The 15,047-nt window shown below is 42.7% G+C and overlaps 1 protein-coding gene across 3 annotated transcripts in view; it reads left to right on the top strand.

The window, feature by feature from the left end:
* The window catches only part of ZNF516 (zinc finger protein 516), an 83,319-nt gene that overhangs the window by 10,864 nt on the left and 57,408 nt on the right, over positions 1–15,047 (top strand). For all 3 annotated transcript variants that reach the window (XM_054190647.1, XM_054190648.1, XM_054190649.1), the window contains exons 2-3: positions 8,173–8,343; positions 12,230–14,260. In XM_054190647.1, coding sequence (XP_054046622.1) covers positions 12,355–14,260 — 1,906 coding nt within the window. In that variant the 5' untranslated portion in view covers positions 8,173–8,343; positions 12,230–12,354. The remainder of the gene's footprint in view (positions 1–8,172; positions 8,344–12,229; positions 14,261–15,047) is intronic.

Raw genomic sequence — 15,047 nt, 5'->3', positions numbered from 1 at the left:
AAAGCCTGAAGAATGGGCGTCTTCTGGGGAGGAGGACGGAAGGGGCAAGGAGGAACCGCTTAAGCTCGTGCTGAAATGTCCTGGCAAACAGGGAGCCAGTGAGCAGGGACCAAAGCCGTGCAAGTGAGGGAGAGCCCAAATGGAAGAATTAGTCATGAAGAGCCCAAACAGGTTTGGGAGAGAGGAGGAGGCGAAGGTGCTTCTGGAAGACGCAGAAGCATTGGGAAGAACTGAGAAAGTCAACGCTGAAGAGTGAGCAGACGGAAAGGGAGGAGTGGGGAAAAGAAGTGGCCTTTCAACTGCATCTGCGGGATAGCGATGGCCGGGGAGAGGGACTGAACGCCTGGCAGCTGCCTGCAGGTGATCCAGAAGGGATCTGACAGGCAGGCGGTGTGCCGGGATAGCTGGGGCTTGCAGGCATGGTGGATGACGGAAGCGGGTTGGAGCCGGGTAGGAGAGCGGAGTTAAGGAGGTCAGTGCCTCAGGAGTGGTGAGGGGAGCGAGTGGGGTGGACAGGGACGTGCATTATGGCGGGAGATGAAGTGACACGTATATAGTAATGACAGTGTTTTGGCTTCTCTGTCACGGAGAGCATGTGAGAGGTGGGTGTTGGTATGTATATGCGGTACACAGACTCATTTCTTTGAGAGGAGAAATGAAGTCTAACTACAGTATCGGGTGATGCATACAGATTTAGGTTCTTGGTGTGTGTAATTCGTGTTTGTCTCAGCAGTTGATAGATCTGTCTTGCAAGTTGTAGTGCATGGAAAAATAAGCAAACCCGCAACAGCCTGTGCAGCAGACCTTTCTTCCCTGCAGGCTTGTTAGCTTGCTGTCCTGTGAGTGATAGTTTCAGGAGTTTTTTGTTCTGGTTTTAAGTAGTTGCTCAGCATTTGTGTGCTGAGGTTATACAGGAGTTCTTAAAGTGGGGGAGTGTTTTTTTTGTTCCTTTGCCTTTTTCTGCTCTTAGCTCTACCTTCCTGTTCCCGTTGCTGCAGCTAAAGCTGACCAGAGAAGGCCAGCAATAAGCTCAGGAACAGTTTTGGGGATGGATGTCCATCCAGGCCCTTCTTTTCCATAGAAAAATTTTCTGCGGTTGGGTAAATACTTGTCTGTCTCTGCATTTCTGGGGAAATGACATGTATGCTGTAGGTAAGGGATTGGCCCAAAGCTTCAAAGTCACGTGGCAAGGGGAGGGGAAATACACGTACCTGCTTATGTAAGGAAAGTGTAGTTCTGAACAGAGTTGTCAGGGTTTATCTTGTGATATCCACAATGTCCTGACCTGCCAAAATCTGAAGCATGCCTTACATTGTGCAATAATGAGAGCAAAGTTAACAAGGTTGGTAAAATGTGCCTTGAAGTCTGTATTTATAAGCAGCGGATGGAATCTGTTTGTCTCTTTGGATGATACATTGCAGTGATGTTCCACAGAGATAGTTCAGACTATCGTAGCACTTCATACCAAAACAAGCTGGACCAGCAGACAGCTGAAAGATTTGATTTTGGGTCTGGTTTCTCTTCTCTTGGCTGGCAGCTTTGAAATCCAGAAAAAGTCATCCTGTGCTTCACATTCATTTGGTGCACAGGACTGTTGCTTTCTTCCCTTTGTGTTCAAAAAAGTAAATAAATGAGGAGAAAAATAGTTACCCTACTGTGTAAGTCAACTCGTGCTTTATGGTAACGTCACTTTTGTTGTACTGGCTATACCTGTTGCCTTTCCTGTGCTGACAGTGATGGGTCAGCACAAGGTTCAGTATATTGCGAAGTTGGGTTTATCACATATTTAATGGAAGTAGCTTTTAATGATGAGAACTACAGAAAACCCCAAAATGAATTAACGGAGTAATGAAGCAACAGCAGACATCTTTAAAACTGCTGGTGAACTTAGAAACTTGTGATTCCTCTTTTAAGCTACTAGCAGTTGCCTGTCTTGTTATTCATCATCACAAGTTAAGTTTGTGGATGAAGTGATCTTCAGGGGTACTGTGTAGCTTAGCAAAAGAAGGTGAAATGAAGGTATTTCTGAGACACTGGCTATCTGTAGATTGGCCTCCAGCACTGTCTTCTGCTGGTTTGGGGCTGGTGTCACCGAGCTAAAGCCGTGCGCAGTCTAAGCAGCACGGCGAGTCCTGAAGCAAAGCGAACTTCAGCGGGGCTGATGTGGGATCCCTGAAGTGCAGAGCGTCTGGGGTCTGGCCTGGGCATAGTCTGCGTGCTTGACATTCAGAAATGTTGCGGAGAATGGAAAAACTGTGGTTGAAAGTCTTAATTACCCGCTTAAGTTCTTAAACGTTTAAGAAAGCTTCCTAAAATAGAGCTCATCCATGTTTTGTGCTTTGCAAGAGCTTAGAGTGAAATACTTTTTATATATATATATACATTCACACATAGATATATATATAGATATAAAAGTAACCCAACAACTGAAAATGAAGTTTTGGTTTTGTGAGTTTTGTGTTGCTTCTCAGTGCTAAACAGTGCTACCTCAGAAGGTAATCTTTAACAGAATGCTTTTAAGGCTTATTGCGTATGATTATCTCTCCTTGTATTTCAGGGCACAGTTCCTCTCCCTTTCCCCTCTGCCCTTTCTCTCTCCCTCTGTCTCTTTTTCCTTTTTTTTTTTTTCCACTTTTTTTTTGAAATGTAATCTTTTTACTCTCTTAAAAATGTCATTTTGAAAAGAGATAAGGAAGGATAGCCCAAAAGCTTGTTTCAGTGTTTCATGATTTCTTTATAATGCTGTGGTGGTAGGGAAAAGTAAGCAAAAACTTGCTGGTGTTACTTCAGAAATGTTTTTTTATTATGGTAAGGCTTTAATAGTTAATCAAACAACAGTGCTGTAATTCTAAATCTGTTAACAGGTTAACGCTTGGCAACACTTTTATTTATAAGGTAATGATTTTATTGTAGCAATTGGAGCAGTAGGATGTATTAGGTATAAGAGAAATAAAGTTATTACCTTGAATTTCTTAATTCTCCTCGCAGCTTATTTCTTAGCAACGTACCTTCCATTGACCTGCTGATCACATAGCTGTAGCTAGTAAATTTGCTTGGTATTAAACACAGCTTTTTGCATTTGAGGTCTGCTGTGGGCAAGTCATTACAGCGCTGTATGTATGTACTGAAGCACTGAAGTTTGTTCCTCCTTGGTTTAATTGTTAATTGTGACAGGCAGGAATTTGGGCACTTAGGACAAGGTTGCTTCGTGTAATTTTTGCTGGGCTAGGAAGTCAACGCTTCAAAATATTTACTTTTAATTATGCTGATGTTTTTCTTGCATTCAGGTCTTGATTTACACAGCACAAAGGCATTCCAGTTTTAGCTAGCGGTGTAGCTTCTCGTTTGATACAAACTGATCTCGTGGCACTGTGTGCACTTACGGCAGCTGAGGATGTGGTTTGTGTGCAGCCTGCCTTGATGGGGCAGATGAAAGAGGCAGCGAGAAGGGGTGGCTGGGTGGATGTATACGTGTGCGATGTACTGCACTCCCACATTCTCTGCCAGCTGACGATCCAGTCCCTGTTATTCTGCAGATAATGCAAAAATTATAAAAGTAAGTATTTCTTTGTCATAAAAAGATGCATCCCCCCCCCCCCCCCATTTTAAGATACAAACCGAGCACATAACAGGGCATATTGGCAGGAAAATACCCTGCCCATACCGCTTGAAATCAGCCCCCACACTGAGGATTTAAAATGGCCATGTTACAACTCTGTGTAAATTGTTAGGATTTCCACTGCAAAGCAAGATCATTAAATATGAAAGCACTGTTGGATGCTGGGAAAATCCTGTGCTGCCCATGTATACGTGCATCTCCACAGCCATGCATGAATAGACAGCATCAATGCCATCGATTTGAATAAGGAGGTAATATACAGTACGGAGGTGACTTTGCTTGTGTTTGTAACTTATTTTTTGGTTTGATACTATCAGAATTGTTTATGTTTCTTCAACTTTTTTTTTGATTTTTAGTGCTTGAGAGAACTAAGAGGCTGAAGTAACTCATTTGGTGGGTGTGGCCAAATCAGAAAACAACATTGTTACATTGAAGCAAAATGGAGGGCTTTTTTATTTGTTTTTTTTTTTAAGATTTTTTTTTTTTTTTGAACCTAAGATGATGCTTATATTCAGAACTAGTGATGCTATTACGGCATGTCAAAATAAGAGCTTTTGGCTTTCCAACATATATCATTAATGACCTTAGGAAAAAAAAAATCGCATCTGCATTAGTGCAGTTCTTGGCTTTTCTAGGGCTGATCAATAATCACATTGTGTATTCATTCCCCCAGCCCCCCACCCTGCGAGGTCAACTTTAACTACTAGCCTTTATATTTCAGAAAAAGGACATAAGACTGCCTTATGCATTAATAATATTGGTCTCAGTGTTTCCTTTGGATCTAATTTGCTGTTACCCATCAAAAAATCAGTAACATCTTTTTCTTTTTCTTTTTTTTTTGCTTTTTTTAATTTAAATACTTTATCTGTCGTTTTTCAGGAGACCTTTTCTCCTCTTCTGCCTTTACGGTGCTGTGTTGAGAGGCCTAGGTAGGAACTGGACAGAGGATGCTGAGGTTTGCAATGGTTTTGCTATTTAAATGGATCCTCTCTTGATTGTATTGTAGCATGTGACAGTGACAATGGAAGAACAACAGTTTCAGGGCCTCGTGTCTGGATGGCAACACAGCTGCTGCAATAAAGTCTTGTTATGGTTGACCAGTCACATTTGGACGGTTATTTCTAATTAGAAGTTCTTACTTACATTGCGTTAGAAAATAGTTGGAAGGAAACTGGTAGATATTTGGATGAAGTTAGTTCATTTTCTCCTCCTTGCCTTGAAAGATTATTGTTGCTTGTTTTGTCCTGTAGCCAGAATAAGTAGCCTTGAAAGAATCTTGCCTTTAAAATAAGCTTTTTTTTAAATTTTTTTTTTTTTTTTATTTTGGACTATAATATAGCAGTCTCCAACAACTGCTGTAAAAGAAAGGGTTATTGTGGGAGTTCTGTCAGTGTTAGACATCCCCACTAGTTTAAGTCTTGTGACGGTGGCATTTTGTGGTTTCTGCATTGTTGTTTTTTTCCATGGAAGTACTAGTGATACTGGTTCCCTTTTATTCATTTCTTCATATTAGAGGGGAAATGTAGTTTGTTCATAATGGATTATTGATTGGTCTGCGAACAGCAGAAGCCCCAAGGCCTTGTCATCAATGGTACTTACTCTCCCAACAGTGAATGCATCGCTTCATGCAGCCATTCGCAACCCCAGTCTGTAGAATATAAGCCTGTAATTGTTGCTCTTGTGCATTGCAGTTTTTAGGGAGAGGAACTCTTCATTGTCATTATGGGATTTTCCCCCTCAATTTGTTCAAATAATAGTCCCTTTGTTTTGGTAGCAAGATAAAGCTTGTCCTGGATGTTAATGATATATTTCAATTCATTGCTGAGAATACTACAGTGTAACTAATAAAGTACATTTCTTTGTCTCCCAGAAGACAAACACGCACAGTATGCTAAAACACAAAATATGTACTGAGTGGGTGACAGCTCTGTGTTTCTCAACATACCCTGTAACAGCACAAAAGCAAACTCCCGCCCCCCTGTTCCTGAACTGCTTCTTGAGGAGCCACAAAAAAATCTGGGTTCTGGACGTTTTGCTGACTTTGTTTTGAGAGAGATCACCTCCAGCTTTTTCAGCATTAGTGTTTTTGTCTTTATTTCGGTGTATTTTTACCCCCGCTAAGGGTGTGGCATCCCTTGAGAAAAGGCCTGACTCTTGCTTCCACAGGCCTGGCTGCCGCTCTGAAGCCTGCTGCAAAACGTCACTATCTCATGGAAGGAGGAAGATACAAAAACACACCGTGTATTTGGAGAAGCTCAAATAATATCTCAGGGTTCAGACAGCAAACTTTTCAAATGGGAAGAGCTTTCCCCAGCTGCAGGGGAAGGCTGGTTTAAAATAATTAAACAAAAAAAATATTGCAAAATGCTGCTGAAGGATTTTATAAAGCCTAAGCGGAAATAGACTAATAGAAATTCCTTGTTTGTTTTTCCAGGAGCTTTTTGTTTTTCCTTTCCAGTCTCCTGTCAGTTTTGGCAGGCTTAAACAAACTTCAGGAGGTCTGTTGTCAAAATCGCTGCTTTTAATAACTGAATACATTTGAAAATTTGACAGTCTTCTACAACTGGCTCAGGTTTTTTGGATAGCTTTTTACTGGGTTAGTTTGGATTACTCTCAGAAAATCAATTCAGACCTTTATCTAATGGCAAGTTTGGTCTATAAGTTGCAGAATGCCGGGATTTCCTGGAAATTCAAGTACGGGCGTGCTATTTAAAGATAACGCTTGCTCATCTACCCTCTGGTGCAGTTTAAAGGATGTTGTCAGCTCAAGGCAGTAAAGGGTCTATAGGCGAGTGACGTGGTCCATAACAGGCATTTTGGTAGGACTGCTGCCTAAATGAGGATGGCAGGATTGAGCCTTTAATCGAAGTGTCGGCCTGATGTCCCCCATGGGATGCGGGTGTCCAGAAGAAGCCACGTCCCTTCAAAATGAGGTGGAAGGTGTGCAGGTAGAGTGAGGCTGGTGTGTGCAGAGCAGGGTGTCTCTGCAGCTTGGGGAGAAAGTTCTCTGCGGTTTGGCGAGTACAAAGGCAGTTGTAGAATGTTCTCTGCCTTTCGTCAACTCTTTTCCTGCACTTCGCTCTCTCCTGGCCTCTTTACTGTGAACAGCGAAGTCTGCTTGGCTTTGGGGCAACCTGAGCCTTCTCAAATGAGGAGAGATCAGCTCTCCAGGTTGCTGCTCTTTGAAAGATACAACTTTCTCAAATTCATCTAGATGTTTATGTGCTATGTCCATCATTTCATCATCTAGAAGGAATTCCAGTAATACATTTTTTCCCCAAGATCACACCTCACAGTGTGGTATGGGAATTTTGTTTTTGCTCTTTTTTTTTTAAAGTTATTGTTGCTCTTGGAAGAGGAGCATGGTGGAGTGATTGCAGTGTATATTCAAACCTCTTGGAGATTAGAAGAGCAATATTTCTCCAGTGCATTGATCTTTCAGATGGGACTTGAAATACTCATGCCCAAACTGAAAGCAGTTTGTTTTAAAATACACACTGTGCTATTTGAATAAATCTAGTAGCTTCCCAAATTGTATATTCTTGTTTATTACCTATTGAAGAGTTTGCCCTTCTTGCTACTATAGCCCATGCAATATGATTTTTAATTGAAGGTTTAACTGAAGAGAAACTAAAAAAAGAATGTATAGTTTTCTGTATGTTGGAACAGGAATAATTTTCTTCTATGTTTTTCTCGCTTCCTACACTGCACTGGGTATTTATATGTAAGAAGTTAATTTGCAATTACTTTTTCAGTGTGGCATCCCTGGCATTCTATTTTCCACTTTTCTTGTGTTGTTTATTTTCTTTTTCTTTTTTTTTTTTCATTAATTGTTTTCCAAGAGGTGCAAAAAGGTCTTAAGAGGGTCTCTCTGGCCCTATGGGGAGTCCTCAGAGCATACCTGGTGCTCTTTCAGAACATGCCAGTGGCATGAAGGAGTAACAGGTATTTCAGAGTGCTCCTGTTTTATTTAAAGTGCTGTTCCCCTGTACTTTTGCCCATGCTTCAGCTCAAGACTGTGTGAGGGTCTTGCAGAAGTTGTGGGGATGATGCAGCTGCACACTGCTTTACCTGCTGTGGCTCCAGCAGGGATGGGCTACCATGGCCTCAGTGGGGAAACAGTGGCTGATGCTGAGAAAGGAGCTGGGGCTCCGTGGTGAGAGCAGGTCACTTTGGCCAAGTGCATTTTCTCTCAAGCCAAGAACTCCGTCAGAGTTTGTTTTGAAAAGCAGAGAAGTTTTGATGCCTACATGTTTGAAACGGAGTTGATTGCCTCTCCACTGGGAGGGTGGTCAGTCACTAGAACAGGCTCCCCAGGGAAGCGGTCATAGCATCAAACCTGTCAGAGGTCAAGGAGCATCTGGACGGTGCTGTTGGTTAGTTTTCGGTGGTCCTGTGAGGAGCAGGGAGTTGGACTTGGTGATCCTTATGAGTCCCTTCCAACTTGAAATATTCTATGATTCTGACAAATGCTTAGTTTAAACTTGGGGGAAAGCTTGTTTTCCCCTCAGGGGGTGAATAAAATAAGGTTATTTGTATTTTTTCCCGTGCAGGTCAAGGCAAAGACTCTCTGTGAGCAATGGGTGCAGGAACAAGGCTTATAACTAAAACGATTGGCTGAGCAAAGGCATTTCCCAGTGCACCACCCCTCCTGTTCTTGGGCCTTCATACATGTTTCTATTCCACCTTGCTTCACATACCAAACCTGCATGTAAACAGTGACGGTAAGCGCCTCGGTGTATTTTAAAGGGGATGAAAATGCCTTTGTGACACTGGCCAGTGGCGTCTTACGTGAACCACTGATCCCTCGTTCCACAAAAAGAAGCTAAGCTGGTTCATATGCCCCTTACAACAGAATATCAAACTCCCCTCAAAAAAAAAAATAATTGTGTGGCATCTAGCATAGGCTGCAATGCCGTTAAAACACACAAAATGTTTTTAAAGATTGCGTATTCCTTTACACTTCACATTCACTTGCATTTCCTTACGGCTTGCCTCTGTGCTAGTGGGGATCTCCGTGCTGTGACAGTCTGGGCGAAATCTGCAGGCTGGATGTGACTCTGCTGTGAATTCTGTGTGACAAGCCTGTGCTAAGGAACTGCAGGCTGAACTTGGACCAAAGGGACGAAAGGTTACTGATTACCACCTGAAATTAGTTAGAGTTGAAACATTTTTTTAACAGCCCTAGGGTAGCTGGAGGTGGCCATGTGCACTGTGTGCTGAAAGAGAATTATTTCAGAATACTTTCAAGTTTGTAATTATTTCAAAATACAAATATTTTTATCATCACAGTCAGAAATAAACAAAAATAGCTATGGCAAAATTTTACTGACAGCCGAAGGGTAATCAGTGTGGTTTGATTTACTGGTTGACGTCTTCCATCCCTTGTGCCATTTTTTATATTGAAATAATTGTTTAATAATTGATACTAAGGTGGAAATTATTAAGCCAAAATGTTACCTTCTATTGGTAGGATTCTTTTCAAGTGTTGTTTTCCTCAGTTTGTATGTTCAGTCTTCCGAATTGAAGCTTTTTTCAAAGTTGTAATTTTTATTTTGTTTTTGCTGCTTCTTTCTGGTGAACGCTGGCTTTGCTGTTCTGCAAAGAGCCCCTCTAAAAGAATTACTTTTAAGTGGCACTCAAATGATGTGAGGAGGGAGTTGTAAGTAGTTCTTATATGTTTGTGTCAGTCAATTTACTAAAGCCTAAGGGAGACCTCCACACACTATGTACAGCGAACTCAGATTGGGTGAAAACCCTTCCTCCCCCTGGAATTTCTTTCTGTGGAAGATCAGACTTGAAATTTTGTCATTCCTAAATGAGCATGAATTCAAATAATTCATATCTAGGAATACTTTATTTTAACTTTTAAAGTTATAAAATGCAGTGCATTGGCCAAGCTAAAGTAATAAAGATGAAAAAACTTTCTCAGAATATTATGGTGAAGACGATAACACTTCCATTAAGTATTTTAGACTAATAAATTAATTTGGTAATTTTTAAACTCTGACTTGTGTCCCCCTCAGGCCTAATTTAATACAGGGCTAAGGGGGATCTCCTGCAAGTGGCTAATATCCCTCTTATAAGTAATGCTTTCTTCATATCCTCATTTTCATAACTAAGTTTCATTAATGAAAATGCTATAAATAATTAAAGGGAAATATGTCAAGACTAAACACAGGGAAGCTGTGCCCGAGTAAACAAGGGGACTCTGAAGCTTTGGATTTATATGTGCCTGAACTGCTGCATGCAGCATTCTTGTCTAAGTTTGGCTCTTAAAGCTCTTTTGAACTTTCAGACAGGAAACACTGTAGAAAGTTGAGTTAAAATGGGACCTACATTCACATTTTAAAAAAAAAAAAAAAAAAAAAAAGCACCATTAGTCTAAATGTCAGCCTACCAATAAGCAGTGTTCTCACTGGTGTAAACTGTGGAAAATGCATAACGTGGGAAACACTGTGTAAAATACCTTGAAAAATCTGTCCCCAAAGCTTGCTATCTATCTTTCTACAATGATGCAGAACATTTTTGGAAAAAGCTGATGCTTGTTCAAGTATACTGTTGTGCTAAATGCAAGAAGTTACCTTGATGTTTCTTTTTATGATTTAATGAGTTTTAGGTTGTGTCCTTGATTATAAGACAATATGGGTTGTCACTTGGGAGATTTAAATTACAGGTCAAATAAATAAGATGTTACTCTGAATTGTTTCATCCGTCAATATGCAGTGTAAACTGCATTTGTATTTGCTGTTTGGCGTGTTCGTACCTTCTGGTACAGCCACAACTTCCAGTGACTGCCATCGTTTATAGATCGCTGCTTCTGAGGCTGCCCCTCAGTTTGGTTTTAAATGGCTAATTTCAGAGATCAATTTAGGTACTCTTGTTTGTAACCTTCCTGCTCATAGGGACTTCTGAATTTGTGATCTGATGTGATTTATTTTTTTTTTTTCCCCAGTCATAATAAATTAGTCGTAACATAAAAATGCTTCATTCAAGAAATGAAACTGCATTTGTAACACATCCCTTAGATATTACTGTCAGGTCTCTGAGGAAAAGGTGGTTTGCGTAGTTGATGTTGATGGCTCTTAACATGCTGAACGGGTACTAGATATGCAGAAATTCAACCCCAGAAATGAGTGGTCTTGTAGCATATAAGAGGGCTAGATTAATTTAAACATAATAAAGTTATTCTATACTGTGTAACTGAGGTGAGCATTGCATCAGTTTTACCCTGCTTTTTGTTAGGCTCATGCTGGTGATGTGGTTAGACTGTTTATTTATATATATATATATGAAAAAGACACAGAGGTGAAGACAATGAGAAACCTTAAAATTTGCAACTACACATCTGCAGCTCTTTATTTATTGAATCACAGATGTCAAGCGATGGATTTGTGAATATATACTCTTGTTATTGCTCTGCATATTTTTAGCTACGTTCTAAGAAGCTGTTGTTTTCTTAATGTAGTAGTAGATTGGTTCTGTTTACTAGAGAATGCAGTATTCTTTGGTCATAGTCATGTGGTGTTTGTAGTACTTAATGAGGGTAGGAACGGGGGAAGATTTTTGTTTTACAGTGTGGTAATTGGAAAACAAACAGTCTATGGAGATCTTAACCATTGGTTTTTGCAGCGTACAAGGTAGCGAATTGCTGATGCGTTGTGTCTTGTGTTGCTGAGGCAGGTACTGACCCTTGCATTGAATCATGCCAAGACACACAAGTTTTTAAACTTTCATTAATCTGTTTTGTTAATCAAAGTTGTTTCTTGTTTTGTTTGTTTGTTTATGGTTATGATTCTGTTTCATTCAGGAGGGTGGTGCTGTGGTTTCCTGTATGTCCTGTTGACATAAATCACTCACTTTTAAGATCATTTGATACCTATGCACATTATCAGTTTACTTTGTGGGATTGAGACTAAATACTACAATTAGAGGTTTGTTTTTTTCCTCTTCATTGTCAATCAGGAAATAACTTTTAGTTTTCCTGAATGCTTTGTCAAGGTCTGGACTCTTGTTTTCTGTCTAATCACAGTACTGAGCATTCTCAGTCTCTGCGCCTGCTCTGTGCATGCCACATCAAGCACAGCAGAGCTGTCTGAGCCACAAAGTAATGCAGTTGCCAGCAGGAATGTGATACTTGCTAAAGTCTCTAGGAAAGCCTTTTATCTTTGGCAAGTAAGTGTTTTACATGAAATTACACATGATGGTAAAGCCACAGATTTAAAGTGTAGTAACTCCCTCAAGAAATGTTTTCCTCATTTAAGGTGTATATTTAGCCACTTCTGCTTGGTTTTGAAATAAAAAATATTTTTAAAGTTTGCACTTTTTTAAAGACACTGTGATGTCTGTGTGTGGAAATGAATGCTCTTTTTTTTGTTATTATTTTACTTGCTTATTAACGACGCTTTGAATGCTTGCCCTTGAAGCCTAGAATATCCGCAAAAGGAGAAGCTGCTGCTTTTTGGTGCAATAAATTGTAGTATGGTACGCTACTGAATGCGGGGCGGGTGATGGAAGCTGTTGAATGAAAAATATGAATAGGTTTAAATATGTTTAAGAGTCTGCTTACACAATTTCTGTACATCTGTGTGATTTTTGTTCTTGTTTCAGGTGATCTATGCCATCCGCTTACAGAGCACACGGAAATAAATTGGTGCTTCGGACTCTCTCGAGCAGCTGAAAGGAGAAACGTTACCCTGAGAATGAAGCAATAAAACATCTCTCTGCAGACCCGTATGATTGAAAACACGGTCCAGCCCTCCTTCGCTGCCGGACATGCTTCTGTCCTCCTGCCCCGCTCACCCAATGTTGCAGTAATACAGATGGATCGTAGCAGAGAGGCAGAAATGGAGTTACGGAGATCCTCCAGCCCAGGCAGGCTAAGCAAGAGTGACATGGATGCTGACAAGACCATGTGCCACAGCTGCTGCATCTGCGGTAAAAGTTTCCCTTTTCAGAGCTCCTTGTCGCAGCACATGAGGAAGCACACGGGCGAGAAGCCCTACAAATGCCCTTACTGTGATCACAGAGCTTCCCAAAAGGGCAACCTGAAGATCCACATCCGTAGTCACAGAACAGGCACTTTAAGTCAGGGGCACGAGGCGGAGATGGGAGAGGCGCAGCTGGGGGAGATGGGAGTTTCAGAGGGCCTGGGTGGATGCACCAGCCCCACTAAAAGCACCTCTGCCTGCAACAAGATCTTGAACGGTACCGCTCAGGTAGATAGCAGCAAGATCTTGTTGAGAAGCAGCAAGAAGGAGGTCATGGAGACGGCGCCAGCCGAGGAGGATGGCAAGCTGACCTCTTACCAGTGCACCTTCTGCAAAAACAAGTTTGAAAGGAAGAAGGACCTGGAGCAGCACCTGCACCAGGTCCACAAACCATTCAAGTGCAGATTGTGTAGTTACATGACCCTGAGGGAGGAGACGCTGTTAAACCACGTAGAGAAGGACCATATAACAGCTCAGGTCCCAAACGGGGAGGCCTACACTGAGAACTGCAAGAGCGAGTTGAGCGCGGGTGAGTTTCCCTGCGAAGTCTGTGGCCAGGCCTTTAGTCAAACCTGGTTCCTGAAAGCTCACATGAAAAAGCACAGGGGGTCATTTGATCACGGCTGCCACATCTGTGGCAGGAGGTTCAAAGAGCCCTGGTTTCTTAAAAACCACATGAAGTCGCATGGCCCCAAGACAGGGAGCAAAAACAAACCAAAAAATGATTTGGAGCTCATAGCCACTATCAATGATGTGATACAGGAGGAGACAATTGTCACGGGCCTGTCTCTGTATGAAGTTTGCACCAAGTGTGGAAATCTGTTTACAAATATGGAGAGCCTGAAAGCGCATAATGCTGTTCACTACCGGGCGCAGCGGGGCAGCGCCGGGGATAAAGCCGAGGGCTTAACTGACGGGAGCCTGAGCTCCTCAGTAACGAAACAGTTTTTCTTGCAGTGTCTCAATCTAAGGCCATCTGTAGGGCTGGATAGAGTTACAAGAGGACAGCCTGGGAAAAGAGTAGCCGAGCTGGATCCTGTCAGTAGCTACCAAGCTTGGCAGCTGGCCACCAAAGGAAAAGTAGTAGAGCCCTCCGAGTATGTGAAGTATGTGGGATGGGACGAGACCCTGGCGGATGCGGACGTGACTTACGACAAGGATAAGAGAGAGTATATCCTCGTCAACCAGGAGAAGCGCAAGCGAGACCAGGACTTGCCCAGCTCTTCCAGCAACCCCAAGAAGAAGAGCTGCACCAGCGGGCGCCCAGAGAAAACCAGTGGCGCCCTGCCGGGGGAGAGCTGCCCGCTCGCCCAGGGGGACCTGGACTACCGCCCTGCCTCGCGGCAGAGCCGGCGGGCCGCCCAGAACAAGTCCACCGAGTGCTTCGAGTGCGGGAAGATCTTCCGCACCTACCACCAAATGGTGCTGCACTCCCGGGTGCACCGCAAGGAGCGGAGAAGCTGCGGCGAGGGTGGGACGGCCGCCCAGCCCGACCGCTATGGCTCCAGCAGTGAGGAAGGGGACTCGGGGTCTGTCAGCGGGCCCAGCACCCCCGGCTCGGCGTCTGCCCCGGAGGACTCAGCCACCTCCGGCCTGGGGGAGGAGGGGGCCGAGGAGAGCTCAGAGGAGGGAGCAGCCGACCCCTCGCTAGGTAAGATGGCTCCCAGCCTTCTCCTGCTCGCTGTTGCTGGTTCCACTGTCCCCTCGTGTGGGACACAGCGGTGATCACAGGGAGGGGTGTTTGAAAGCACGTAAGAGGTTTAAAGGCAGTGTCTTGGTGCGGCATCTCCCCGTTTCTGACACAGGTTATAAAAGCGAGATCAAAGGACGTCTTCATAAGGTGCAGGTGAACCTGTATTTCAGTGAAGGACACCCAAGAAGTATCCGAGTTGCCTATATTGATGCTGTAGGGTAGGGGAGTGTCTTCCCTGGGCATCTCGGGGGCTGGTTTTCCCTGATTTATGGGTGTTCCGTGCACTGTTCTGCCTGTAGCGTGCAGGTGTAGCGAGGGCCTGTGTGGTGTAGCCCCGAAGCGCCTAAACTTGTGAGTGAGAGGCGTCTCTCTCCTCTTCTCTGCTTCGCTTCCCAAATTGTGTTTATAGCTCCAAAGGCTATAATTAATCTCTCTGGATTAAAGCGGTCCTTTGAGCCCAACACTACTAAATGGAACAAATTATTCTCCAAATAGCAGCAACGTAAATATTTAAAAGAACACCATTAAGCACTTTTGTATCTTCTTTTTTTTAATATATTTTATTTTTGTTGCTCACCATTCTTAGTTTATAATACCCTCTTAGAAACGTGAGATTAGACATTCTTTCCTTACTAGCCTCGCGCTGCTGTTTTGTTTGTTTTCTATTTGGCGAACAATAACGTTTTCCTCTCTTTTAATTCCTTTTGTTGTGAAGAACATAGTTATCTGTAGAGTTAAACTCATT

Source organism: Rissa tridactyla, chromosome 2 (genome assembly GCF_028500815.1).
Source record: "Rissa tridactyla isolate bRisTri1 chromosome 2, bRisTri1.patW.cur.20221130, whole genome shotgun sequence".
Classification (NCBI taxonomy): Eukaryota; Metazoa; Chordata; class Aves; order Charadriiformes; family Laridae; genus Rissa; species Rissa tridactyla.
The sequence above is the reverse complement of the archived record's forward strand: the minus strand, read 5'-3'. Positions and strand labels throughout refer to the sequence as shown.